The following is a 17,666-nucleotide window of genomic DNA, read 5'->3' as shown; positions in this document are numbered from 1 at the left end:
ATTTTCTAGATAGCGTATTTCTGATCTCTCTTCATGTGGCAGTGGTTCCTGGTGGTTTTGCTTCCACTGCTTCATCCCCATCGGCCTTTTTGCTTCTCTCCATTTAAGAAGCAAACCATTAACAAAGTCTCAGTATCTACAACTAGATGCAAGAAACCTTCTGCATACAGAAGCCCTGAGGACAAAAATTCTTTATGTATTTTACCTTTTACCTAAAAGCAAGAACTGCCTCCAAGAGAAGAACAGAGATTTAATAATTTCAGTAAATGCGCCAACAAATTACCAAAGCTCATGTGGATGAAGGTTGTACTTAAATTGCTAGTTTAGAACCTTGCTAGTCAAATATGTTTGTAAGATAGCGGTTTCAACATCACCTGGGATTTGTAGGACAATTATAGACTTCATCCCAGACTAACTGCATTTTAACAAGATCCTACGGTGATTCTTGTGTATGAATCATTTTAAAATCTGAGAAGCACTATTTTTGAGACAAAACAGATCAGAGGAGGGAGGTAACGGTGACCATAATCAACTTAGATTTTTTAAAACATGTCCTTCCTCTAGCCAACTTTATAACTACTACTATAGCATAGTACATACATAATCTTCTCTCTTTGTGGAGATTTAAAAAAAAAAGCATGAGACAAATTGCCTAGTGCTCATTTTCCCAGCAACAGACGAAAGATAATTTTCAATCTACTATGTTAAGATAATTAAAATTTTTTAAAGTATATTCCTAACTGATAGGTTTTAACAGCTCACCTAGTCGCAGACATTGTCGCAAAATTCCTCCAGAGGACATATTTTTTTCAGCTTCAATTTCAGTAAAGCCAAGAGAACTTGCAAATATAAGCACATCCACAAGGCTGATTAGCCTCTGCAAAAATGTGACAGAGGCTTCTATTGAAAGGCCTTGAGTAGGTTCAATATTCTCCAGCTCATGCTGTAAGGAACAGAATTTGACATTTACATTTATATTTTGATAAAAATCTGGTTTTCTTAGATACATTCCCCTAATTTCTAAGTTTTATAAAAAGTTGTTTTTCAGAAATCTAGCTCAACAGAATGTTTTCCTTGTTCATCTAAAAAAAAGGCAACAGCAAAGTACAGGTGAACCTCCATCAATCATATTCTCTAGCTGACTCATCCCTAAGAAATCAACATAGTTTTAGTTCTTTCATTCTTGGAATAGATTCCAAGGTCCTTTCAGGTAACTGTAAAAGATCCTATTAGTTGTAGCTTAATGCACTTATGCATAGTAACCACCACATTCAAGTTTTAATCAGTAAAGATGCATAACAGTAACATTTTCACCCCAATTTTATAGAGTAGTTAAGTTCTTACTGTAGCCGATGTGGCAGCTGAAAGCAATGGCAGTATACCCCCACAAGCCATGACCATATTGTCCATCACTTGAGAGATGAGATGAATTGTGTTGTGTACAAAGATGACATTATCACTGCTATTCACGAAGTCCATAACTGTCTTTGTTGAATGGCTGTTCAAAGATAAATGACGTACCGATAAAGCTAAAGAAAGGAAATCACAGTTTGCCTACTTGAGGGGTGGGAGGATAAGAAGGTGCTTTCGCTTCATCTTGAAAGCTGAGATAATGATAATGATATACCAGGGCATGTTGGGGATGTACTTCCTCAGAAGATGTAGACCATTCCATATCAGGAGTAAATATCCATGCCCCTTTTCAGTGCTGAAACATACAATACTTTTCATTGTGTATATGAAAAGTTGAATTATCCTTAACTGGGAACAAAACTGAGAAGTAATATAGCAAAAATTATGAGGTAAATCAAGTTAAATGTGATAATAAAAATGAATTTTCTATTAACATTTTCTTATATAAAGCAATAAAATGTTTTTAAGCAGTATAAGTGTAGTATACAAATAACAATAAACCAATAGGCATTTTAAAATCATAATTCATACAATAAATAATCTGAAATACAAAGATTTCTTATACCAAAACGACAACAGAGCATTGGATGTTATACTTAGAGTCCAATTTTTTTAGTTTCTTCTAGTAATAAACCAACTTAGTAGATCTACATTCAGGTGAATTATATGCTATAAAATATGCTACAGGAAATCTTCAGCAAGATTTTTAAAGGAAAACCTCTGATTTTCAGGGTTTTTTGTTTTTTTTAATTCAGACTGGATAGTTCATTTCTATAATGGAGAATAAAAGTTAATTCAATAAAACCCTACCACAGATATCATTTATATTCTACTTTTTAACCATATGTCTAAAATTGCAAAATGTTAACTATATGAATTTCTTTGAAAACAAACACTAAACTTTATACACGTCTTCTATAACAAACATATGGACATACCTTCTCCACATCTGTATATCTGTTTCTATCGAAAATAATAGATCAGTGAGCAAACGTTGATGCATTTGAGACCATCTGAACTCAGGAATACGAAACATAGCTGATCTGGAATCCCTCCTTTGTCCATTATTTCCATCTGGTACTATTCCTTGACCTGGCCCCTCCTGTTGTCTTGACATCTAACACAGTAAATTTAAAAGAGTCAAAAAATAAATTCAACTTCAAAAAAGATATTAATAATAATAGCTTCTATGCAATTCATCTAACAATCACATTTGGAAATACTAAGGAACCAAATTTAGAGAAAAATTATCAATAAGTAGTAACATTAAAACCTTAATACATTTAAAGCGAAGTTATCAAAAGTGCTGACCTACCATAATTCAACAGTAATTAGCTTGGAACCATGTTAGTATTACCACCATCATTTTATAAAGGAGTAGCATTTTATAAAGGAATCACGAAGTTCTTAGATTTGAATGTTAGGAAGAAAGAAAGGCAGTATCTGAATCATAAATTGGTTAGGATTAAAAACAAAAAAACTTAAAGATAACAGAATTAAGAACAAACCAACAAAACAGGAAAGGAGTTAAGTGCTAAACAGAATGGGAAATTACAACATGCAATCAACCACTGTCTCATGACTTATTCTGAGATACTAGTAAAGGAGAAAGCTGTGCCTCTTAATCTTGGAAAGGCTCCTTCACTCTTACAAAATAAACCTCATGGAACAATTTTAAACTATATGCTTCATATATAAAATTATACACTAGTAGGTGGTTCTACAGGATGACAACTCTAGATTTTGATGGAAAATTAATGTGCTAATTATGATCACGTTATCAAATAAAGGGTAAATGCAAGTATGTCCAACATTTGCTTTCTAAACTAAAATTATTATAGTCCTAAAACCTGAAAGTAGAAAGTAGTAACTTTTCGTGATCTTGTGGTGAACTTAATAATAAAAGCTGCCATTTAATCAATTCACACTAAAATCTTGTGCTAAAGAAAACAAATGTAATCTTTACATTCACTCCTCTTGTATCATTTCAAATAGGATATGAACCAACTCCAAAATAAAATAAAATTTAAGTATATATACTTGCTCCATTTTAATTCAATGCAAATAACACTTCAATAATACAATAAATACAGTTACCTCAAGCACAGGCTGATGGGGTTGAGATGCTTCCATGTTTGTATTGGCCTTCAATTCCAATCTCTCAGTATCTGTAGCAACACTGGAAACATCCAATTTAGCAATCCTCTGCTCCGAAGTAGTAGCAGACTCCAAGATATTACCAGGGGAATCACTAATTAATTTGGTTTCTCTACCAGAGTTAGTTTTTTTCTTCTCTTCCTCTTGCATCTCACCAATATCTGATTGTACAGGTGTCTGGGCAATAGTGTCTGGTGAGGTAGCTGAAGACCCTGATAATGTCATAGTCAAGATTCCAGAATCTTTGGAATCTTGTGTTTCGCTGTCCATTTGCTTCTTACTTTCAGATTCTTCCTCTTGAAATATTAATTTGTTGCCATTACTAAACATGTCCGGTCTTTCACTGGCTTCAGAGGCAGCTGGAGACAAATTATCTTCTTGGAGTTCTGTGGGTAGACTGGCTTCCTCAGTAGGACTACGTTCTACCTTCAGCTCTACGTAATCATCATCATCTTCCTCTACTATAGACTTCTCCAATAATTCTGGCACCTCTGAAGCATCCTCTTCTGAAGGAGAACTTATAGAAGCAGTTACTTCACTAACAGTCATTATACCTTTGCCAGCTGTTTTAAAAGAATTAGAGGAAATAGTCTCACCTTCTATTATATCAGAAGATACTTCTAAATCATCTGTATGAACTGTTTCATTTATCAATGTTTCCTCTAAAGGGACTTCATCCAGTAACTCCTGACTTTCTTGCCCAGTTTTCCTTTCTTCATTAGATGTGTTAGGAGTCTGCAGTTCAACGATGGATGTAGAGTCTACTGAAAATGTCTTCTCAATACCTGATTTTTCATCACTATTTCTGGTGATATGAGGAGACACAGGACAATCTTTCTTTTCTGACTGTTGGGATGCTACTGAAACCTTAATATCCCTGCTAATGGCAGAGACTGCTTCAACTGGACTTGAACACTGCCCAATTTCTTCATCAACCTTTCCCTGGTGTTCCCTGAACATACTGGCAAGATTTTCTTTGTGTATTTCAAAAGTGACCTAGGTGAAAACCATATAATCAGTCAAAATATGCAAAAAAGAAATAAAAACAGAATATACAGTACAGAAACTTTAAAAATTTAACTATTTTCAAGTAAATGGTTTTATATAATATAATATTTTCCTAGGATAGCCTCATCTTATAAAATAAATAAAAAGCCAATCACAGAAATTTAAATAAACAAAATACCTAATGATGATAAGCATCACGGCATTAAACCACAGTAAGAACATCCTTACTTAGCCTATTCTTAAATATGTATATGAAAAGAGCACACTACTCCGCTGACCTCTATAACTTGTACCAGGATCTAAGTATATACCACTGTGAAGGGCTTTGCGCACTAGATAATACATTGTTTCAGCTGCAATGAAAATTCATTTATGCATGATTTATCCTCAACAGAGATTAAAAATTTCAATTAATTACGGCAACTATTATAGCAGCTCCCCATATATGTATTGAGCTAGTAAAACTTTTTCTTACTAAGCTAATACAAATTCTTTCAGGAATGAAAAAAAAAATCAAATCCTTCTCCAAGGCTCAACAATTTTCAAAATCTAACTGGTCAAAATAGCTTGAAAGTTCCCGGTTGTCTGCCCATCCATCCATCCACCCACTCCACTTGCATGTGAGTGACTACTATGTAACTGGCATTATGAACATCCCCGTATCATGCTTAGTCTTGTACCCTTTTACCTTGATAATTTTCTTACCGAGGATTATTATAGCCACCATTATGTGATTGCCACTGGTGTTAGAACAGAAAATACCCCTCAGAAAGAAGTATAATACAAGCAGAAAGTACAGACATAATTATAGTTTACCAATGTTAGAACTGTTTATTCCTGTAACCCACATCACTAATATATATTCAATAAACTGGGCCTTTAGTCTAAAAACATTTATTGAGCCCTAGTATGGGAGGATGGTAGTTGATGACATGAAAAGATGATTTTTTTGTGTGCACAAAGACTCATAAGCCTTTCTGAATAATACGCATGTATGCATGTGGGTAAAATGCAAACAAATGTTTAAATAATGCATAATGCACAATTTTTTCAATAGTTATTACTAGCCTTTACTCCTAATATATACAATATGTATGCTCAGGTCATAATAGGATACAACTACAAATATTAGAACTGTTTTAAATATTTCAAAATGAAATGCACATATTCTACACTAAAGAATAAAATGACACAGTAACATTAACAAAATATCAATTTATTTTATCATCAGAAGGCCAATACTGTTTTGAAGTAAACTTTTTTTAAAAATAGGTCCACACCCAACACGGGACTTGAACTCACAACCCTGAGATTGAGTCACATGCTCTACCAACTGAGTAAGTCACATGCCCTGAACTAACTCATTTTAATTGACCAATTCCTCATTATCTATTCAGCAAAATTTGTTGAACACCCAAAGCATGCTAGGGACTTTGTGATGAACAACACAATGTCCCTACCTTCATGGTGTTTATAGTCTGACGAAGGAGATTGAAAATAAACATACAAAATTATAGAATTATGTCAATTAACAGTGAGAGATCTGAAGGGGAAAAAAAAGTAACAGTCTAGCTGTGAGGATGTATTAAACTAGAGTAACTGGGGAAGGACACTAAGCATATTATACTGAACAAGGTAAGAATAAAATGAGACATTAAGTTATATGAATATGAAAAAGAAAACAATTTCGGGCAGAACGAAAAACAAATGCAAAGTCTGTCGTAGCCAAATTGAGTCTGGTATGTTGGAGGAACAAAAAACCATTAGAAAGAGAACTGTAGATGATAAGGTCACAGGGGCAGGCATTGGCTAGATCATGGTTATAGAGAATTACAGACTCTATTAAGGATTTTGTATTTTATTCTGAGAGAGCCACTAGAAAATGTGAAGTAAGAGTAAGAGAAGATCTGTTTTCTTTTTAAATGATCTGATTTCTTAAGGTATCATTTAGTCTATTTGGAAAACCGACTTTAGGGAAATCATTTCTGCATGGATATGACAATTATTATTGTCTAGAGAAGACAAGCTTCAGCTATCAAACTCAGAGTGATTTTGAAAATAGATCCCTTATTTCAAGAACAGTGAGTATATAAAGTTTAGTTTTCAATATTATTTGCTTTCATTTTATTCAAATTAAGGATTTTAAGTTTTTTATAATAGAATATATCATAAACATAAATTTACACAATTTATACATACAGATTAAAGAAGAGTTTTTTAAACCCCATACACCTACTACCCACATCAGGAAATGGAACACTACTCCTCACAATTCCTCTCTGTTCCCATCCCCAACTGTCCTCCCAACCTCCCTGCTCCTATTAAGAGGAAATCAACATCCTTACATTTCTATTGTTCCTCACCTGTTTTTTAACAGCTTTACTACCTATATAGTAAACATACTTATCATGTCTAGTTTGAGAAGCTAATTAAGTATGGCACAATCTTAGCTAGCTGTGTAACAAAAGAGCAATACTACCATAACTAACTAAAGGCTACCAGAAGACAAGCTATAGTTCCTGAATTTCTCTTCAGTTTCTCTAAGGAGAAATACAAGGCTATTTCTGGGAAGTCTGTTGACAAGGCCATTAGAAAATATACAGGGTGTAAGAACTGGAGCATCTATGAGGCGTAGTGTGGGCCAAGTAGTAGGCACTCGGCATGAATAAGGTATAAGAAGTATACTACTTCTTATTTTCCAATTCTCACCATGGTCTACCCCTACTCTCAGAAGTAAATCAAAGCAGACCACTTTTGTTGAGGGGTGAATCATGAATGTACAAATGATCCAGGCAGAAGGAAGGTAATTTGTTCTCAGATCAAAAAAAATTATAATGGCAGATGGCATTTCATTGACATAGCTTCCCTCCATATCTGTCTCCTAAGTCAAACCATTCCAATATAGGACTATCATATGTCTACTACACAACTACTATTGCAGGATCTCCCTGAACCATGGTCCTAGAGATCCCTTCTCATCTCTCTATATTGCCTCTCTTTTCCCTTACATCCCATATTTTTGTTTCAAGCTCTTCTTTTGGTGCCGTAAATCCTCTCATGCCTTCTCGAAAAAAGGTACATGTAAACTAAGTTTTTGAGACTTGAAAACACTTATTTTACCTTCATACTTGATTAACAGAAGATAAAACCATAAGTTGCATTTATCCCGATTTTGAAAGGTATTTCTTCACTTATTTCTGTGCTTCTGTTGTGAAGTCTGAGCCTACTCTGATTCTTGGTCCTTTATATAAACTATTTTGTTCTCTGAGAAATCATATAAAATGTTTGCTCTTAGTGTTTTCAAATTTCATGATGATTTTCAGCATGTCTATTTTCACCCATTGTGCTAAACACCCATTGGGTCCTTCCAATCTAGCACAAATATCCTTGGTTCTGAGAAGTTTTCTTGAATCAATTAATTTATACTTTTGTCTCCTTTATTTGCTTTCCAGGATTACTATTTTTTGTCACTGCACTGAATAGCCCTAGTCTAGTCTAGTCTTGCCCTAGTCTAGTCTGGGCTAGTCACTTGACTTCTCTACTGCTCATATTAAAATGGGTGGTACAAGTGTAAACACAAACCTAAAGAATTCATATTTTAAATGTTCCCTTGTGTTAAAAAAGAAAATTCCCCCCCTTCTCTTGAGTACTTCCTTTAGAAAACCTGAAGTTATAAATACAGTAACTCCTGAACAACACAGGGGATGGGGTGCCAAGTCCCCCTAACCTTCACAAGCAGTCAAAAATGAAGCAAAAATCAGGGCACCTAGGTGGCTCAGTCAGTTAGGCATCTGACTTCAGCTCAAGTCATGATCTCACGGATCATGATTTCGAGCTCCGTGTCAAGCTTCATGCTGACACTTCAGACCCTGAAGCCTGCTTTGGATTCTATGTTTCCCTCTCTCTCTGACCCTCCCCTGCTTCTGCTCTGTCTCTCTTTCTCAAAAATAAGTAAATATTTAAAGAAAAAAATTTTTAATCAAGTAAAACTTGACTCCACAAAAACTTACCGACAGATAGCCTACTGTTGACTAGAAGCCTTATTGATAACATAAACAGTCTATCAGCATACATTCTGTATGTTAAATGTATATACCTATCCATATAAAAGTAAGCTGAAGAAAAGAACATTTTAAGAATGGGGGCTTCTGGGTGGATCAAGTTGATTTAGCATCCAACTTTGATTCAGGTCATGATCTCACGGTTCATGAGTTCAAGTTCCACATCGGGCTCGGTGCTAATAGCTCAGAGCCTGGAGCCTACTTTGGATTCTGTGTTTCCCTCTCTCCTACACTTCCCCACTCATGTGTGCTCTTTCTCTCTCTCAAATATAAACATTAAAAGAATTCTTTTTAATGTTGAGAATGTTTAAGGAAATACACTACTACAGTAGTGTATTTATCCAAAAAATCCACATATGAGTATACCTGCTCAGTTCAAACACATGTTGACCCAGGGTCAAATGTGCCTTCTCTGGCACTTTAAAATATATGTAAATCTTGTGAAAAGGTAATAAGTCTCTCTACTATTTTTGCATCCCACGGATGTGTTTCCTGGGGGTGTGCAAGCCATCTCTTTGAAACATGAACATCAAAAATGATGATGCCCTGCCTGCCGTCACTATGGGAGTTCAAGACCAAGTATTTAGTCCAAGATGTAACCTCCAGCTTGTCCAACATATGCAAGAATTTTAGTTTCTCTTTTGGATAAAAACAACTACATGTATGTAATGGATTGTGTCTGTCTGGCTATATCAAATGGTGAAATGTATTTATTTGTCTTTGAAATCTCATTAGTGGATAGCATGGGATGTGCAACACAGTCTGACTTCATGCTTATTATTTCACTCTTTTCTGCACTGTGAACCAGGATATTTTTGCTAGCAGGAGCTTTTATTTTTAATTATTTCCCAAACAATATAGTAACAATAAGGTTATTAACATATAGTCATTCAGAGATTAAATGAGTCATCTATGTGAAGTACTTAAAATGGCCCACTACCATTTTGGTGACTTTTGTCTATTTTTATTATAGAAAAGCATTCTATTCTAGTTTTATAGTTTACACCTACTCAATCTCTCCGAGGATATTAATAGTGATTTGTGTTCTGTTTTATTTTTGTATTATCTCTGTTTTCCTGGAGTTGCCTCTGTTGGTCTGCTCTATCTCCCATGTTAGATGGTTTTCTTAACATTTTCGTATAACTTGGTTATCTCCTCAGGATTAGCAAAAGGATGGACAAAGGGTCCAGGGGGTTAAAAGCTCTCGCTACAGTGGGTAATTTATTTTTACCTTTACTATATCATGATCTAGGCACAGTTTGAGTCAAGAAGTACATACACAACCCAAAAAAGCATCTTCCAATATTCTGCTTACAAGGTAATGGTCTCATTGCCTACATTTCAGGAGCCAAACATAAGAAGCATATGGTGCAATTGTTGCCTTTGCATTCAACATTCAGTTTCCATACAGTCTCTTAATCTCCCCACCCCCTCCATTTCACTAATATAAACGAAGACCAGCTACCCTCTGTATTGCCCTCTCTATATTCTGTAAGAATATACTGGGATAGTGTTTTAATAGCATGGAGAAAGGGAGAGTAATGAGGTAACAAATTGCTACTCAATCTTATTCAATGTTGTTGTTGTTGTTTTTGCTTCTAGCACATTCAACCCCCAATTCTCAGTTTCATATACACATAGGCTTCCAGTTCCTAAGAATTCTAAGTTCTTTGGTGAAAATAAAGTTAGTTCTTAGTTTTCCCCACACTAAGTTCATGATTTACTTTTCCCAAGTCTAAGTTAATACAACTGTAGATCTGAGCTCTAGACTCTAAATTTTATTGCTCTTCACTCTATTCCTATTCTCTCCATCCTGTGGATTTATATATTTTTCAAAACCCTTTCATAGCATTTTTAGTAGGGTTTCAATACAAAATAAAATTAGATGTTAGTGTTCAACTTACCAGTTTAACCCAAAAGCTTTGTTTTCTCTAAGTCAGCTTAAATCAACATTTACTTAGTTTCTGTTCATCTAGTTAGGAGCTATTTTCCAAAAATCATTAAGCATATACTTTTCTTATTGTTTTAAAATAAAGCAATATTATGTTTGATTCTGTTTCTCACACACACACACACACACACACACACACACACACACACGCACAAAACCATAGAAACCATAGAGATTTTAAATGCTATTCTCGGTAATTTCTTGTTAATAATAACTCTAAACATTGAACAGAATCACTGAAATGCCCTTCTAAAAGTGCTACAAATGCAATATCCTTCTAAAAGTCTATGAGAATAAAGATCAGGGTGAAGGCAGACCCCTCAAAAAATTGCTAGTATTTAAATTCAAAATATTTTGAGATACATTCTGTCTAAACCTATTTTGTTGAGGTGTTTTGTTTTGTTTACTATGAAGAGATGTTGTACTTTGCTGAATGCTTTTACTGATCTATTGAAAGGATTATATGGTTCTTACCTTTTCTTTTATTAATGTGGTGTATCACATTGACTGATTTAAAAATACTTAACCACTCTTGCAACCCATGAATAAAATACCATTTGATGGTGGTGAATGATCTTGTTAATGTACTATTGGATTAGGTTGGCTAGTATTTTATGGAGAATTTGCACATCCACATTCACCATGGATACTGTCCTGTAGTTCTCTTTTTTTGTGCAGTCACTATCTGGTTTTGGTATCACAGTAATGCTGGCCTCACAAAATCAATTTGGAATTTTTCCTTCCTTTTCTATATTTTAGGATAGTTTGAAAAGAATAGAGTATTCAATCTTCTTTAAGTGATTGGTAGAATACACCTGTTGAAGCCAATTGATACAGGCCATATATGAAAAGTCCACAGCTAACATAGTACAGTCAATGGGGGGAATAAAGGAAGATTTTTCTCTACAGTCAAGAACCAGACAAGGATGTCCACTCTCAACACTGTTATTTAACACAATACTGGAAGTCCTACCCACACCAATCAGACAAAAAGAAATAAAAGGCATCCAAATCAGCAACGAAGAAGTGAAACTCTCACTATTTGCAGATGACATGATACTCTATATAGAAAACCCAAAAGATTCCACACAAAAAAAATTGCTAGAACAGATACACGAATTCCGTAAAGTCACAGGGCACAAAATCAACATACAGGAATCTGTCACATTCCTATACACCAATAATGAAGCAGCAGAAATGGAAATTAAGAAATCAAACCCATTTACAATTGCACCAAAAACAATAAGATACCTAGGAATAAACTGAAACTCAGGGGTAAAAGATCTGTACTCTGAAAACCATGAAACACTGATGAAAGAAACTGAAAAGTAACACACACAAAAAATGGAAAGACATTCTAAGCTCACAATGTGGGAGAACAAACGTGTGAAAATGTCTATATTACCCAAAGCAATCAATGCATTTAATGAATCCCTATTCAAAGTATCAACAGTTGGGGTGCCTGGGTGGCTTAGTCAGTTAAGCATCAGACTTCAGCTCAGGTCATGATCTCGCAGTTCATGGGTTTGAGCCCCACATTGGGCAATACGCTCACAGCTCACAGCCTGGAACCTACTTAAGATTCTGTGTCTCACTCTCTTTGCCCCTATTCCCCCACTCATGCTCTCTCTAAAAACTAAAAAATAATTTTTAAAAATAATTTTGATAAATTTTATAATTTAAAGACCTAAATGTGAGACCTAAAACCATAAAAACCCTAGAGAACACAGGCAGTAAATTCTTTAACACTGACCTTAGCAACTTCTTTCTAGATATGCCTCCTCAGGCAAGGGAAATAAAAGCCAATTAAATAGCTTCATCAAAATAAAATGCTTCTGCACAGTGAAGGACACAATCAACAAAACTAAAAGGCAGCCTACAGAATGGGAGAAGATACTCACAAATGACATATATGATAAAAGGTTAGTATCCAAAATCTGTAAAGAACTTAGCAAACTCTACAACCAAAAAAATGTATAATCCAATTTTTAAAATGGGCAGAAGATAAAAAGAGATATTTTTCCATCAAAGACAGCCAGGTTACCAAAAGACACGTAAAAAGATGCTCAGTATCTCATCATCAGGGAAATAACATATCAAAACTACAATGAGATGTCACTTCACTCTTGTCAGAATGGCTAAAATTAACAGCACAAGAAACAACAGGTGTTGGTGAGGATGCGGATAAAGGGGAACCCTATTACACTTTTGGTGGGCATGCAAACTGGTACAACCGCCCTAGAAAACAGTATGGAGGCTTCTCAAATAGTTAAAAATAGAACTGCCCTATGATCCAGCAATTGCACTACTAGCTATTTACCCAAAGGATACAAAAATACTAATTCAAAGGGATACATGCACTCCCATTTTTAAGGCAGCATTATTTATAACAGCTAAATTATGGAAAGAGCCCAAATGTCCATTGACAGATGAATGGATAAAGAAGATGTGGTATTTATATATAAAAATACAACTCAGCCATAAGAAAAGAATGAAATCTTGTCATTTGCAATGACATGGATGCAGCTAGAGTATTATGCTAAGCAAAATTAGTCAGTCGGAGAAAGACAAATACCATATGATTTCACCCATATGTGGAATTTAAGGGGGGAAATGAGGATGGGGGTAAAAAAAGAGGGGGGGCAAACCATGAAAAAGACTTATAACTATAGAGAACTGATGGTTAGCAGAGGGAAAGGACGTGGGGGATGGGTTAAATAGGAAATGAGGATAAAGAAGTACACTTGCTTTAATGAGCACCAGGTGTTGAATGGAAGTGTTGAATCACTGATTCAACTCCCAAACAAAAGATATTAAGGACAAAAATATAAAATATAAAAATAAATTCAAACTGTAAAATTTTATATCTATAAAATGCTGGAAAATTTTTAATGTAAGTATCAGCTTTGTAGAAAATAAAAGGGATATGTTCTGGGGAGAAAAGTAGTATACATATAAGAACAATCAACGGTAAATAGACAATAATAGGCTAGGAAATTTTCTAACGCCCATTCTCAGGGTCAGTAGTTGGAAAGGAGAAAGTTTTTGGCAATAAGTTTGGAAACAGACCCAAAGGCTGGTCTCACCAGTCAAATAACTCACTTAAATTGTCACTGGTATACTGGAAATGTATGTTATTTCCACTGCTTTGCTGGTCACCAAAGCACAAAAAGATCTAACAGCAATCAGGCCACTGAGACAGATATGCATCTAGCAAACTGCCCTATATAACAAAGTCATATTCTTTCAATCAAAATTTATTACAGTATTACAGGTTTAGTGGCATTACAAGATGGGCTACCAAAAACAGAAAAGTTTTCTGTTCTCATTAAATATAAACAATAATTCAGTACAAATGAAGATCCAAAAAACTAGTCAGAATATGTCAAGATGATCACAGACATGTGAATATAAGTTTGGAACAATCAAATATAAGAAAGAGAGGCATCAAGTGAAAACAATCATAAATGTTTTACTAATGTAAAGTATATTCTGAGTTAGCACCCCAAAGTACCAAGTTATAGAGACTGAAAGCACCATTGCAAACACCTGGAAAAACATAAAAATCAACAAAGCATGAGGTGTCAGAATGTACATAAACAATAAAACGTTTAGCGATTAAAATTAAAAATAAATATAAATAACAAATAAGCTGCAACAATGGGTTTGTTGCATCTCAAACTGCAAAATTATGGCAATAGTGTGTGATAAGTACTTAGTTAAGACTAAGGCATTAAATTTGTGGGTAGAAGACATGAATGGTAAATGTGTTCCAACCGACAGTAACGTGCTATGCCAGAAACCACTGAGCCTTGACAAAGACTTTAAGAAAGAGATAACCTGCAAAGAGTGACACCAATGCATTAACTGCAAGGAATGATTACACAAATTCAGTAATAGATCTGCCCTGAAAAATATAAAAATTACAAGAAAGGCTATATATCATGATGAAGTAGCTGCTGCCACATTTGTGGCAGAAGTGAGGAAGTTAATTACGGAGAAAGGACACCAGGGTGCCTGGCTCGCTCAGTCAGTAAAGCAAGTGACTCTTGATGTTGGGGTCACAAGTTCAAGCCCCACATTGGGTGTAGAGATTAAAAAATAAAATAAAGTGGCTGAGAATTTATAAATAAACAAACAAATAAATAAATTGGGGCACCTGGGTGACTCAGTAGGTTGAGCGTTGAGCGTCCAACTTCGGCTCAAGTCATAATCTCACAGTTTGTGGGTTTGAGCCCCATGTCAGGCTCTGAAGTCCAGAGCCTGGAGCCTGCTTCAGATTCTGTGTCCCTCTTTCTCTCTCTGCCCATCACCATTCATACTCCGTCTCTCGCTCTCAAAAATAAACTTTTAAAAGTCAAAATTAATTAATTAATTACTTTTTCAAAACTTCTTTAGAGGTGCCTGGGTGGCTCAGTCAGTTAGGCTTCCAATTTAGCTAAGGTCATGATCTCACTGCTTGTGAGTTCAAGCCCTGCTTCTGACTTTGTGCTGACAGCTCAGAGCCTGGTGCTTGCTTCGAATTCTGTCTCCCTCTCTCTCTGCCCCTCCCCCACTCACACTCTGTTTCTCTCTCTCCAAAATAAGTAAACATTTAAAAAAAAAAAAAAGCATAGGTGACAACCATCTTGTTAATGAAACGGTTCCATCAAAGCTTCATCCTAGAAGTGACCAAATAACTGGAAGAGGAAAGGTTAGAATTTAAAGTCCTGTTATAGACAATGTCACTAGCCATTCTGAAGCCTGAATTTTGGTATGAAAATAAAAATATCAAGGTTGTAGTTTTACCTCCAAGTATGACCTTATTGCTTCAGTCCCTTGACCAGGACATCATTTGATTTGTCAATGTCACCTCCACCCATCTAGTATATGATTACCTTCAATCAGCAACTGATGAAGACCCTAATCTAGACATACTACAATTGGGGAAATCATTCCTTACTGCTAATGCAATAACATTCATCAAACTTCAATAGATGAATTAAAATCAGAAACTGTAAATGTCAGTTGGAAGAACTTATGAAGTCAGCAATGATGTTAAAGGCTCAGAATCGATGGAGAAGTTAGGGAAATCATTCACTCAGCAAGACAAATTAGTGAAGAGAATATGCCGAAATGCTTGATGAAGAAGTGGAAGAATGATGAAAGCCACTGAGAAGTGTTAACAAATGAGGAATTGGAAAAACCTGTTGAGTGTTCTACGGAGGGAGAAGAAGAAGAAATGGAAGCAGAACCAGCAATGTGGACATTATAGAAATTTTGTTAGGTATTTCAAATTGCACAGACACTGAAGGACAAAATTATGGAATATGATCCTGAGAAGGAACGAAGCATTAAAGTCACCCATACAATCACTGAAGGATTATAACCTCTGCAGCAACACTTTGATGAACTGAAAATAAAGTCAACAACTTCCCATTACAATGTTCTTCCAAAGGGTTTTTTGCAAAAACAACCTTCAAGTATTGAGGATCCCTTACCACTGATATCATGTGCTCCTGACATCCAACCATCAACATACCTCAGTGATCCAGGATCACCTGAAGCTGACGACCCTGCATCCGACATAGTATCAGAAGGTCAACAGTAGCCCTAATGCTACATCACAAAACCTACATCATACATCTCACCCCCTCTCATCACACAGGCTTTTTATCATCTCACATCACAAGAATGATGAGTACGGTACAGTAAAATATTTTGAGACCACATTCACATAATTTTTATTACAAGTATATTATACTTATTCTACTTTATAAGTAGTTACTGTTGTTAATCTCTTCATTTATAAATAAAAGTGTGTCAGAAATAAGTAGGTATAGGAAAAAACACAGCACATACAGGCTTCAGTACTATGCACAGTTTCAGGCATTCAGTGGGGGTCTTGCAACATACTCCCCATAAATAAGGGGGAACTGGTATAGTTACACAGAAGTGAACATCTCTACTGGCTATCATCGATTTAAGGAACTCCTCTTACATTTCCATTGCCTTCTTCAGAGCCAACAGAAGATATGTATTTTGCTATCACAAGTTATCTTGTATAGATATGCTTCATGATGCTCTTGCTAGTATTCACTGAAGTCACAAGTTTCATGACTATCAGAATAGCTTCTTTCACTCATTCTAGACTTTTCATTCTAAAGGTGAAGTATTTTTCTTTGTCATATTCTATCCATATTCATAACTAGCAGATAAACTTTCAACTGGCCTTTAAAAAGGTAGGTTAAAGGATATAATTTAATGTTAAAATTCCAAGAACAGAAGATGGTTTATATAATACACATTTTAATGCAAAACAATATACATCCTGAATGTGCCACAGGGAATCTCTTTTCTTTTGTATTATAGAGATTTGCAGTCAAATCTGTTCTAAATGGTGCTTGTATTTCCTAAGCAAACCAACTTGTTAATTCTTTTTCTGTAAATATAAATAGTAGAAAAGCTTTCAAAATTCTGAACTTAATTTTGAAATTTCTCTTTAATTTACTCCAAAAGTCTAAAAGCTAAATGGCAATTGAGCAATTATCATTGTTGTTATCTTTTTTGATACTGTTTTTCCTAAAGGTATTTGTGACTGATAATTCCTCATTAATTACCAGATATTGTTCTAAATTACCCAGCTAAAGGACTAGTCATTAATCTTCACAATCATTTGATAGCTAATCTTTAACTGTTTGTAATGTTTGGAAAGCACTTCTATAAACTACTAAAGATACTTGTGAGCTAATAACTACATTTATTTTGCAATTACTTTTAATTTGTCACTCAAATTTACTAATTAGGAGATAAAAGAGTAATACAACAATATATCAAGAAATTAACATTATTAGTCCATATATTTAAAAGACTATAACCTATAAAAATTCAGACTTTTAAGTGTTAGGCTAAAAGTTTAGCAACTGGGTTTCTTTACTAAGCAAATGCATCTTTTTCGTATATTATTTCCCTACAGAAATATCAGATGAATATCACATGTTAACTTCTAATTCTTAAGTTACCAACATTTCATAGCTGATAAATAAGGTATCTATAAAAATAGCTGAGTCTTCCTATATGGAATATCAATCAGCATA

The 17,666-nt window shown here is 34.9% G+C and overlaps 1 protein-coding gene across 5 annotated transcripts in view; it reads right to left on the bottom strand.

The window, feature by feature from the left end:
- The window catches only part of LRBA (LPS responsive beige-like anchor protein), a 688,703-nt gene that overhangs the window by 518,805 nt on the left and 152,232 nt on the right, over positions 1–17,666 (bottom strand). For all 5 annotated transcript variants that reach the window (XM_029940220.1, XM_029940227.1, XM_029940238.1 and 2 more), the window contains 4 exons: positions 3,511–4,566; positions 2,352–2,530; positions 1,345–1,498; positions 763–943 (listed from right to left, as the gene is read on the bottom strand). In XM_029940220.1, the coding sequence (XP_029796080.1) occupies positions 763–943; positions 1,345–1,498; positions 2,352–2,530; positions 3,511–4,566 (1,570 nt within the window). The remainder of the gene's footprint in view (positions 1–762; positions 944–1,344; positions 1,499–2,351; positions 2,531–3,510; positions 4,567–17,666) is intronic.

This window comes from Suricata suricatta, chromosome 1 (assembly GCF_006229205.1).
Source record: "Suricata suricatta isolate VVHF042 chromosome 1, meerkat_22Aug2017_6uvM2_HiC, whole genome shotgun sequence".
NCBI classification, from domain to species: Eukaryota; Metazoa; Chordata; class Mammalia; order Carnivora; family Herpestidae; genus Suricata; species Suricata suricatta.
Note: the sequence above shows the minus strand (reverse complement) of the source record. Positions and strands in the feature narration are given on the sequence as shown.